The following is a 12,497-nucleotide window of genomic DNA, read 5'->3' as shown; positions in this document are numbered from 1 at the left end:
CATATCCAGAAAATAGAGTAACACATGAACCATTAACCACCCATGTGCATGGTGCTGAATTGTTCGAACAGAAGGGATATGGTGACCTTGGACATGGAATTATCACAACCCAAGGAGATTTTTTTCACAACTGTAATATACTGGAGGAGCTATCACTGAATCATACATTTTCATCTTATCTTACAAATGAATGTAATGAATTGTGTACAAAGAGGCAGCCAGTCACACAATGCATTGTACAAAAACACATCTTCTGCCCTCACTGTATAAGATGTGGAGATTTACTATTCCATCATTACTTGTATGTACACTAGCATTCATGAATTAAAACAAACCTTCCTGGTCCTAGAAAATTAGACATCAATGAGAGAAGGAACTTGCTTCTGTGCTATAAAATGAGTGCTCACTGAAGTTGGCTCTCTCATCATCCCATTTTAGAATATCCCTTGCAAATTTAAGAGCTGCATCGACGCTATTGGGTTCCAATCCTTTCACATTAGAAACATACAACTTCCGCCCTGTGAGCGAAGAATAAAGCCTCTTGAACTTGACAGCAATATAATGGAAGCCCAGCTGTCCCTGCGTTGGATTATGATTAATGCTGTTGCTATTTGCATTCGAACGATGATTACTGATCACCGGCTGAAAATCATCAAACCACTTACACCGACTCAATGGTACCCGTTCTATCTTTTCCTCAAATAGATCAAATTTGTTTAGTATTAAAAGGAAGTCCATCTCATAAAATGTCGGATGAGAAACGATGCTTTCAAAGAATTTCTTGCTCAGTAGCATCTTATTAGTCCCATCAGCAGAGAACTGGTCATAGTCACTCAAGGAAACACAGAAGATGACCATTCCAACATCTTCAAACATCTCTAGCCACTTGCAGTTTTCTCCAAGGCCTCTTGCTTGCACTCTAATTAGTTGATACCTGAGAACCAATCAGAAACTGTAAGTTTATCACACTCCAAATGAGAATATTAAGTTATAACCGAATAGGTTTGCAAAATTCAATAGAGTAATTAGATCACCACAGAGTACACAGTTTTACCAAGTGATTTACGTACCCATTGCTCGGTAGCAACTAGCAATCAATAAGACTTACAGGCCTCACAAAATGCAGATACATTTGAAAAAAAAAATGTGACTAAAGTGTGCACTCAATATTGGCACCCACCTGAGCAACGAGTCATGCTGATCAGCAGTGTCAATGGTTTCATCAGGTGAAGACTGGGGAAACGAAAAGTCTACACACGCAAGCCCATTTGATGAAGTAACACCCTCAGCATATAGGATATCCAAATCTGAGGGTTCATAGTCCAGTCTCAATATCTCAACAGCCTGGAGTGTACAAAAAAAAAAAGGCATTAGAAAACAATTAATAAAAAATTAGCACTGGTCATACCAACTATCGGGCACAAAAGCTCAAAACCAAAAACATACTGCAACAAACAAGTGCAAGTATGAGTGCTGGTTGAGATTGCTCGATGGGTAAGTGTTCAGAATGGAGCTCACTAAGAGGTCGCCTAATGTCATGCATTAGCCTAAATAAAGGCAAGTGTATTGCTAAATAAGCCATGATTAAGGAACTCCTGGCTCTGCTTATCCACTTGCTTGATGAGGCTACATGCTTGTGCAGCAAACAAGAATCTTTGTAGAACTGATAAGATTCTCCATTCCGAGGAGATTTTTATTTTCTTCAAGAAGCATTAATCCTAGTGTTGCAGAAACAGTTGACTTATGGGTACCACACTTATAACACCATATCTCTAAAACCCAACATTGTCCCCATGTGTTCATCTTCACATGCAAAACCCCACTGTCTATATACTCCAATGAAACACAAACAAATCAGCACCTTCTCCTTTCATTGAAATAATGTTTTCCTCTAACCACATTCTAAGGGTACAATTTTTCATAAAAGCAATTAATTGAAATGTTCAATTTGAACATCATGCTACAGTTTAGCTATAGACAACAACTTGGAAAGATGGAAGGAGTATTATTCTTAAGTACCCACAAGTAGTCATAAAGTTTGATTAGGATTTTCACCATAGCATTTTTTTATATAAACAACAGTAGTATAGAAAATCTGGCAATGTAGGTTAGTCGCATGCACCTTAATTAGTTCATGTTGATGTAATTGCTCCTCATGTATTAGTTGCTTACCACATAACACAAAATGCAATTAGAGCTCTATTTTCTTCTCTAAAGTCTTGGGCCAAAAAATGTCAGAAGCCCAATTTATTGAAGATTGTTCCTAGGTTATTGGTGCTTCATTTGTTCCACAACATGAATTAGGGTCATGAAGTCAAAAGTCAACATGATGAATTCCTTTCTTCGAGTACTCTTCTCATCCAAAGACAGCTAGATCAGTTTAGCACAAAAAATTCTAAGCACTATTTTCACCTTGAGCCAATTCAGAAAGTCAGTCATAGAATTCCATTAATGGCTTCTACGTGATTGTTATCCCAAAACCAGTCACCTTCTGTTCTTTAAGACAACAGCTACTGCTACCTTTTCTAGTTAAAAGAGACAAACGATGTTCAAGCAAACTTCAGATACATAAAACTAGTGATATGGAACAAGCAAAGGAGTAACAAGCATGATCTTACCCGCTCCAAGTAATAACTAGCAACACTAGGTAGCATTTCCAATTCACTTCTGCGGTTGTAAGTTGCCTGAATGGCTGCATCCTTCCATAGCTCCTCAACCAATGGTGCATATTCACGAGTAGCAGCTGGAAAAATGGCTTCCAAATTGCCTGACACCATAGTCTTCAGAAGCCAGTCAGAGAATGCTTTGAGCCTCGGGCCAATGGAATAGATAGTTTTGCCATCACTATCATTACTACTCCCTGCCAATAAACATGAAAAACAAAATAATCAGATACTTCCAAAATAGATGCTATTAATTAATGTCAGTCTGATCATGCGGGATATAAGATGATAAAATGCCCTTCAAAATTTACAGGGGTGGGAAAAATTAAAGACTTAAACCCTCAATGATCTCCACATGTAAAGAAATTTGTTTACAAACGAAGCAGCCTATGAATAGCATAAACAATGTCATATTTGAACATTCAGCAAGAAACATGTGTGCACTAACTTCTCATTCTAATAAGCTTGTTCCTTTCAGATTAAGACCAATTTTGCCAAAAGAGATAGGGTTGAATGATAGAAGCCTGCATATATATTAGCAAATCCATGGATATATGTAGGTCAAAAGGATGACTTGGAGAATAAAATCAACATGTAGCTTCACCTTCATGGTCAGTTTCCTTGGAACATTTCCTTTTCCTCATTTCAGCCAAACTTTCCTCCTCAAACCGTTCACGGCCCTCAAGAAGTATGCCAAGATAACCATACAAATTGGTCTGGATAGTCCACTTGATATTTTCACATTCATCCTCAGAGAATGGTACATCTTTATAAAGAATCTTCGCCTGAAACAAACCATTTCATTTAATTGACTAATTAATTAATTTCGTTTACATTTTACATTCTGTCTGTAAGCAGTAATCTTACATTATCACATAAACATACGCCATCAACCGCACATAAAAAATGAAGACATATAGGAAATAATAATGAGTTATATGCAGGCAAAATGGTAAATAGAAACACTAAAATTAAATTCAAGAAAATTCAGGGTTACGATTAGGAATATAAATATTCCCTTTCTCTTAAACTTGAGAATCATAAATACTGTAACACACTATCCCTGAAAGTCTATTCGCACTTTTTATCTCAGTAAAACTGTAGTGTAACAAGTGTTGAAATATATAAATTCTACAGAACCATCATAGAATTATACCCAAATGTAAGGCAGTATTGTTGCTGGCATGTGAAAAAAAAAAAGATTGATATACTTAATTATATTCTTTAAATCAAATTTGGATCTCCCTCAATAAAAGAGGACATGAGAATTTTACAGAAACTGTGTCTAGCATAGAAAATATATCTGCATATAAGTAGAACTACAGAGCAATGAATGTAAAGATATGATTCCTGGTAAATATCTACCTGCTTAAATATGGTGCTTGACCCAGATCCAGTAGATCCAACCAAAAGAATTTTCTGTAGTGTGCGCTGCTCAAGGTAGTCAGGAACAGATCTGCTGGCCATGCTGTTCAGCTGCTCCCCACAATTATTTGAAGATTTAGAAGGAACAGGCAGTGACAAGACTGCACAAACGAGCTTTGTTCCAGCCTAAATATTAATTTGAACAATAAATTAATGCTTAATTAGAACCATCTTCATTCACCGAAAAAACAAATCAATTAAAAAAAAAAGGGAATAAACATATAAAGGCAGAGAGCATACTCAAATATGTATGTAGTATATACCTTTCCCCATATATATCCTTTCGTATTTCTTTGTCCCTCTTCTTGGTATGACCCATCTTCATTCACCCAAAAGTGTGGGTTGCCTGCAACTTGAACCCCTGCCAACTGCAATGTTCACCAAAATGATCATTAATAATCATAGCACAATAAGGACCATCTTAACAAAATTACATGTTTACAAATTTCAACCTGCAGCATCCGAAGTTCTACTTTTGTAATTTCTCGACCATTTATGAAAACTTGTGTGTTTCCATTGCTAGCATCTGGCCTGATAGAACCACCAACATTTAGATGGGGACTAATTATCTTCGAAGGTTTCTGTCCCTCCTGTCAATGATAGCACAATTTATTAGATTCTGTAATGATGTAAATAAATTCCAGCAAAGAAATCAAATAACAAAGTCATTTAAAGATTCCATATTCACCTTTCCCCAAAGACCGGATACTTTATCATACCAATAGTTTCCTGGTTTTAGCTTCTTCGGTGGGTTTGGGCAACTCTGCAATATAGCCAACTCCTCATGACAAAGATGTTGTCCGTTCACATATATATACTCAGGTGGCAGCTGATTTGCTTCACACAACTTTTCAGCCTTCATTACCTGTCTTACCTCCAAATCATTAAGCAACCGTTTAAGCATTCGAGAGCACTTCCCTAAACTCCCACGTTTTGACTCATCAATCGGAAAACCAATACAAGTAACACATTTCCTTCCTTCAGGCATAGACCCCATAGCTCTAAGCACACAATTACTACAGTACTTAGCATCACAAACAATACAAACCTCCTTCTCCGTAAACCTATTCCCTTTAAAACATCGATAACATGACCCTTTCTTCCCTTTTGTTTGTGGCTCCCTTTTAGCTCTAACAACCTGAGGCTGCACCTCATCTTGACTAAATTCCTCATCGAGTCCATCATCTGATTCAATATCAAGAAAAGTAACAACCTGAGGTCTTCTAACATCACCATTAGACTCATTATTACAGTCTCCAGTCTTAAGAGAAGAAACCCGCGAAGACGGGTAATCTAAACTCAAAACAGACTCATTAGAACCCCAATCAGGTTGATTCAAATCATCATCATTCGAGACCCTTGCTTGCGACGAACTTTCCCTCGATTTATCAAAGCTATCACAATAATCAAGCGTACTCGAATGTTCATTACTAATAGAACAAGCCCCTAACCGCCTCGAAGCACTATCATTATTGTTAACCAATTCAGCTAACTCCCCAGACTCGTAACTACTTAACTCCCCAGATAACAAACAATTATTAGTATCCTCAGAAACCCTTTCTTCAAAAGCAATAACGGAAGTTGGTGACACAGTTGGTTGAAGAAGGAGTTCTTTCGAGAACTTGTTACGATCTGGTGCCAAAATTGGAGGTACAACTGGTATATGGAGTTCAGTATTGGAGAGTGGTACCTTTGAAACTACGGCCGCTACTGGGATTTTCTCGACGTTGATGGGAACCGCTCGTGGAAGATCGTACGGCAACGGAGGGCCGGTGTATTCGACTGCAAAAGAGTACTGTTGTTCCTCTTCGTTTTCCAAGCTAGGAAAAGTTGTGCCTTCTTCCGGTGGCATCTTTGGGTTGTTTTTTTTTTTTCCTGTATTTTCTGGATTAGAGAGATGGGAGAAGTCTTGTGAAGTATGGGGAAGAACTACAAGGAAATGAAAGGAAAGGTGAAAAGAGTATTGTGGGTGGAGGGTAAGGGAAAATGACAGCAAACAAAAAAAAAAAACAGCAAATGGGGCTTACAGCTTACTGGCTTAGAATTGGAATCTGGAGTTCTTTATTTTCAATTATTTTAAGTTTCGTAAAGAGAGCATGTGGGGTATGAGCTGGGGAAGAACTTTTGTCTTTTTAGGTAAGGGGGGCTAAGCTAGCTAGTGAAAATTTGAGTGGTCGTATCGGAATTGGAGCTTTGGGAAGAAAAGTATAATAGCAAAAGGACAGAAGGAGAGCAGCCATGGTGGATTTTGGATTCGGATTTGGCTCTAAGGATTTCTCCTTTTCTTATCTGCTTTTGTATCAATTTGTTTGATTATTATTATTATTATTAGATTAAATGTTCAAATAAGTATTTCAATTATGTCAAAAAATTAATTCAATCTTTATTTTTTTATTTCGTTCAAATAAATTTTTAAATTTTTATTTTGAGTTAAATAAATTATTTTTTTAATCGTTGACTAATAAAAATTAATCAATAATACATGTAACATTTTTATACTAAATCATCTATCACGTGATAGATAATGTGATATTAAATATTATTGATTAAAATTGAATAAATGTGTTAAAAAATAAATATATAAATATTAATCAATAATATTTAATATCACGTCATCTGTCACGTGATAAATGATATGATATAAAAGTATCACATATATCGTAGATTAATTTAAAAAAAAATAACTTATTTGATTTAAAATAAAAATTTAAGAATTTATTTGAACGTAATAAAAAGAGAAAGTCTAAATTTTTTTTTTTTACATAATTCAAAAGTTTATTTAAATATTTAATTTTATTATTATTATTATGCAGGGGACTGCATTGTAGCTCTCTTTTTTTCTACCTGTTAGGTTAGGTTTGGAGGTTTCTGCCTTTTTCTTGGGGCTGTTCAATTTGAAAGGAATAGGTAAGAAATCAAAGGAAGATTTCCCTTTTTCTTCCTTTAGTTCTTGCAATTGAGTGGTTGATGGGTTGGTAAAAGGTTCATCTGATTGTGTTTACTGCCTTTTTGGTAGCGTTTTCTAAGTTTAGCAGTGTGGGAATGTTTGAATTTTTGAAGCAGCTTACATGTCCATAGTCATGGGATGGTTATTTGGTAGCAATTATTTTTATAACCATTCTCACCATACAATATAGCAATGTTTTAATTGGATTTCAGATCATCAAATTATTAACAGTTTTTGACTTTTAACTAACAAATTTTTAAGTAAATTTCATTTATATTTATTGTGATTTCAACTTCTCTTAAAGCCCGTTTTATGTATATATTTTTTTATAATTAGCACTCTCTAAATATCTCTTTTCTCAACGAAAATAGTTACCTTCAATTCAAAATTTATTTATTTATTTATATTAAAAAATATTTTAATAATTTGCTGAACAAATTAATAGTATAATTCTTTGTGAAAATAAAAGTTAGACACTGAGTTATAGTTGGAAAAAAAAATCTATTAAATTATTGATTGAAAGCGAAATTTATTTCCCTTTAGAAAAAAATACACATCAAAATGGGATTTCAAAAATTTAAATTAAACTGTCTTTTTAAGGCCTAATGGCCAAACCTTTACCCCAAAAAAAAGAAAAAGAAAGCGATTATAAAGTGATTATCGTAAATCTTTCTTTCGGCCAGCTCCTGCTCCTTGAATGGTGGAGATAAACGCAGAGGCAGGGGGGGCCTCTGGGCCAACAGGCCCCGTTGTTGGGGGCAATGGACGAGGAAAGCTTCAATCCTCCGCAACGATATCCTTGGAATGCATTGTACTTTCCTCATCCCTGATCCATGTCACGACAGGCCGGGCCTGGGACAGCCCCGTACAACTGCTTTTCTTTTGGTTCATGTCTGAAAAAGGTGACAATTGGATGGGTACAGGATTTGAATCATATATATTTTTATTAAATTAAAATTTTAAATCATATATATTTTATTCATTTTACATTTTATTTAAAAATCATTGATTCAGAATTTTATATAAAAAGTGATTAAAAGTAATTATAAAGATAATCATATTATATATATATATATATATCAAAATTTATACATATAATAAAAAAATAAAAATTAATGAATAGTATTCCTTCTTGACATGCAGTCAAATTTTCAAAATTAATGTAATTGATAATCTCAGTTATAAATATTTAAATAAAACAAAAATTATTTATCTTTATTTACGCATCTCGTTTAATATTCCATTCATAATTTAAATCATATATCTGTTAAAATTCTTTTAATCTCTCTTTTCGCGTAAAAACCTTTTATTCCAACCAACATATCTTTATTAATTAATGGATCTCAATCTAACCAAATATCTCATTGTCTCAAAACTTAAAAGGTCTATGATTTAAGGCCATGATTATGACGATTTGAAGGCGACAGACTAAAATTTTGTGTGTTATGTTATACCTTTAACCAGCTTCTCTGTTTCATAGCAATATATTTTCCATCAACTTTATCTCTAAAACCAAACTCCCAGCTAGTTTTCCTCCAAAATGTTTAAAAAATTAAGCCTTGCCAAGAAAGATTAGTCAGCTACTGCAATTTAATTAATGCTTTTAATAGGTGATTGGCCTGTCAACATACACCCAAAACCAAACCCCTGCCTTCTCCTTGCTTTATGATTGTAATCTTGTTAGTTATATTGAGATTTCAATACTTCAACAATGCAAAAGGCCAAAACAAGCTGAAACATTAATTAAGGAATAAGGCCAAACCAAAAGGCAAGAACTTTCCTGTTTAAGGAATTAAAACACTGGGTTGTCACATGGTGTGCTTTCACCTAACTCTCGTGCTTTGGTACCAAGAAAAGGTACAGTTGTAGCAGCTGACCAGCCAAAGAGACCGGCCAGGGTGGTCCGCTCCAAACATAATCATAAACTTCAGTTTCTGCACTGGCTCTGATTTTTCCATGTTCTTTGGCTTAATACTTGGTTCTTACTTTATCTTTATCTGCACCCTTGGAAACTGGGATTTCAAGTCAAAATTGTTTGGTTTCGAACTTCTACAAAGGAAAATGTTCCGATCCTTTCTTAATCATATGTCAACGTTGAACCCAGAAAGAAAAATACTTAATCTGCATTTCATTAATCCGCAAATGGGTCTTGAACTGTTTCATTAGTTTGTCCTGTTTAAGACTTTGACTTATGTAGCTTATGCTGAGCCCATTGCATTATCCAAAAGTTTCTACATTCAAAGGAGAATTTAGAACATGCATGGAGAGTCAATGTTGAGTTTTTCTTGCAGACAATAAGAAAAAGATTTAGGAGAATGACAAGATTCTTATGACTTCATGTTTAGAAGAAATTCATCACTTGATATTCTGTTCACACCAAAATTGTAAAGGAAGTCAACATTAGGGTCAGGGTCATCATGGAAGATACACTGAAAACAGGGGAAACAACCGATAATCGTGTCCTTAAGTTTTCCAAGCCAAGACTAACAATGTTGGTTGGTGAAAGAAACAAGCAGACATGACACGCAAGGAAAGAAATTCTGTTAAGATTCAGGAACAATCGTACAGGTGATAGGCTTCTAAGCACATACATAAATTGAATTCAATTTTGGTACGTTTGGTGGATCAATTGAATCTGGTATGAACATCCCCAATGCCTAAAGGAATACATAGATGATGGTAGCATTCACAATCCAAATCAAGTCCCTGGTCACACTCACACATGAAATATCACAACCTCGGTCTATTCCCTGAAATGACCATGCAAAGTTTAGGTCATGAATCAAAATTGAGTCCAGCACAAGGGTTGAAACTCTTCGTTAGTACTTTCTCTGGCTAATTCTGCCTTGAGAAGAGAAGCTAGGAGCCACTGTCAATGAGGTCGGCACACGTTTGCTGTCTGATGAATAAGGCTGGTGCTGGTTTTGCATCATTGGAGGTGCTCGCTCCGATATGCGCCACATCTTCACGGACTTGTCTAGGCTACCACTGTAAAGAATCCACCGCTTTTCACCAGATGCTGATTCATGATCTCTTTCTATTGCCAAGCACTTGACAGGGCCGCTATGGCCTGTTAACATTGACAAGCACAAATGCTCGCTGCCTGATCTTTTCCATACGGAAATTCCCATATCAGCTGATCCACTGATTACAAGGTTCCCAGCTGCTACCAAGCACAGAATAGCCAGCTTATGGCCTCTCATAACGCCACCGTGAGAGAGATGATTTTCACGTTCCCAAAAGTTGACCAGCCCATCCGATGAGCCACAATAAACAAACGTAGCTTCAGGATTCACTGCTAATGCTGTAATAGCGCATTCTTGCTTCAACAATGTCTGAGAAAAGAAGTGCTTAGTTCCTTTTCCTTGCAATTCTCTTCTCCAAACCTTGACTGTTCCATCAGCTGAACCTGTAAACACCAGCCCATCAAACCCTGCAACAACAGAATTAACTGCATCATCATGAGATTGAATGGATTCTAAACATTTTGAATCCGAAACTCTCCAAACTTTGAAGGTTTTATCCCAAGAAGCCGAGTAAAGCAACGTTTTGTCTTCATTCAAACTAAGACAAGATATAGCATCCAAATGTTTGAGCCATATCGCGCTGCGATTTTTTTTCACTTCAATATAACTACTAGGCTTGAGGGAGTTCCTCAAATAGTCTTTCAAAGTTGGTAGCGTCCCAACTCGTTTATGAACACTTGCGTTTTTGTTCGAAATCTTCCAAACTCGAATCTTCCCATCTTGATGACCCGTAAAGATCTTCTCTCCAGCAATGACTATAGTTTTCACCAATCCACTGTTCGATTTAAACCCTGAATACTCCTTCTGGTTCCTCCAAACTCTGATGTTCTTGCTATCAGAACCAGTATATAATAAATCCCCAGAGGCCGCCAAGGAATATATATGCCCTTCCTCTCGTACCAAAGACCCCATCAGCACATTAGGAGAGAAGTTGGAGTCTTCAACGGCAGAAGAATTGCAATTACCGGCTAGGTGAGATGACCATGGGGACTTTTTGAAAGGAGATGATGACGAGTCATTGTAGGGAGAGGCGCCACCGTCGATAGCCATTGAGGAATAATCTTGGCTGCTGTTTTTGGGAGTGTTGCTCTTTCGATCCCCGGAATCTTCTTCCGTAGAGACTGAATTCTTTAGCCTACCGAACTTTTGGCCAACAGAGCTGGTTTGTTCCAAGAAAATGCGACCACCCCTTTTTCTACCCCTTATTGATTCCATAAAAAAAATGAACAACAATGGTGATAAACAATCCAACGAAAAGGTCAACCAAAGAACAAGGGAAACCAAGAGATGAAGGATAAAAGGAACCAAAGGGAAGCGGAGGAAGATGCGGTTGCCTAAGGAAGAATAAAGAAAACAGAAACTATAAAGGCTCAAATTAAACAAGGAAGAATTTCGTTTTTCCTTTTTGCCGGGTAGTTTTGATGGATGTTTCGCTGGGATTGTTTCCATGTTGTCATTTGAGATCGAGTTCGTATATCCAGTTGGATTATGCCACGTCGGTCTCAGAGGGCAGGATGACGATCTTGTCTCGGCTATCAAGGGCTGTCATTGAACTATTTTTGGCTGTTTTATTCGATAGGAAAATTACGAAAGGTTTTGACTTGGTCTAAAAGGCTATAAGGTTGCTTTCTCTATCCTGTCTTGTGTCTCTAAGATTGTGGTAAAGAATATTTTTAGGGGCTAAGCCTTTTAGGTGGATATCTCTATTTTTAAGGCAAATAATTCCCAGAATTTAGGGTGAATGTTCGTTTTCCTACATGGATAATTTCAGACAAAAGCTTTAGTTGTTGTCTTCTCGATCACTTCCTCTGACGTGGATTTGATTTTTTTTTGGATAATTCATAAATGAATGAATCTAGGTTTACCCTTTTCTTTTTTAGTCAACATCAAAATATAATCTGTTTAGGTTCAACATTTTACTTAATTAAGTATGATTATTTATAGTTAGTTTCAATTTTTAAATTTAAGATAATAATACTAAAATTGATTGAATATATGCATTTTTAATTTGGTGAATGTTACATTAGAAATATATTTGAACATTTTGGTTAATTTTGAAAATTGTTTCGAGTCAAATAATAAAACACTTACATCGATTTGATTTGTTTGTTAGGTGTAAGGTTAATTTAAAATAAAGTGAGTTGAATTTGTAATATCCAAAATTAATTCAACTCAGTTACCCTTCAAACTTCTGCAATGTAATCTATTCTAAAATTTACAATCAACTCACTTAATTAAGACACAATATTTAAAATAATATTTAAACTATAAAAAAATAAAATTTTATCTTTTTATTGATTAAATTAAGTTTTTATATTTTTATTTTAAATTAAATAAATATTTATAACTAATAATCAACTAACTATTATTAATTAAAACTTCATTTGTTTTCTTTATATCACGTGATAATGGTATATCATATTAAATTGTAACATG

General features: G+C 35.5%; 2 protein-coding genes across 2 annotated transcripts; both read right to left on the bottom strand.

Moving 5' to 3' along the window:
* LOC18611034 (extra-large guanine nucleotide-binding protein 1) lies at nt 14-6,264 on the bottom strand. The gene is made up of 8 exons (XM_007047044.2): nt 4,777-6,264; nt 4,541-4,678; nt 4,352-4,456; nt 4,029-4,214; nt 3,268-3,448; nt 2,619-2,860; nt 1,181-1,344; nt 14-934 (listed from the first exon to the last, which is right to left on the bottom strand). The coding sequence occupies exons 1-8, from the start codon at nt 5,938-5,940 to the stop codon at nt 361-363; spliced, it is 2,754 nt and encodes a 917-aa protein (XP_007047106.2). The 5' UTR covers nt 5,941-6,264; the 3' UTR covers nt 14-360.
* Nucleotides 9,555-11,544, bottom strand: LOC18611033 (uncharacterized WD repeat-containing protein alr3466). The gene has a single exon (XM_007047043.2). It carries the CDS (start codon nt 11,508-11,510, stop codon nt 9,855-9,857), a length of 1,656 nt encoding a protein of 551 aa, XP_007047105.2. The 5' UTR covers nt 11,511-11,544; the 3' UTR covers nt 9,555-9,854.

Source organism: Theobroma cacao, chromosome 1 (assembly GCF_000208745.1).
Source record: "Theobroma cacao cultivar B97-61/B2 chromosome 1, Criollo_cocoa_genome_V2, whole genome shotgun sequence".
Taxonomy (NCBI): Eukaryota; Viridiplantae; Streptophyta; class Magnoliopsida; order Malvales; family Malvaceae; genus Theobroma; species Theobroma cacao.
Note: the sequence above shows the minus strand (reverse complement) of the source record. Positions and strands in the feature narration are given on the sequence as shown.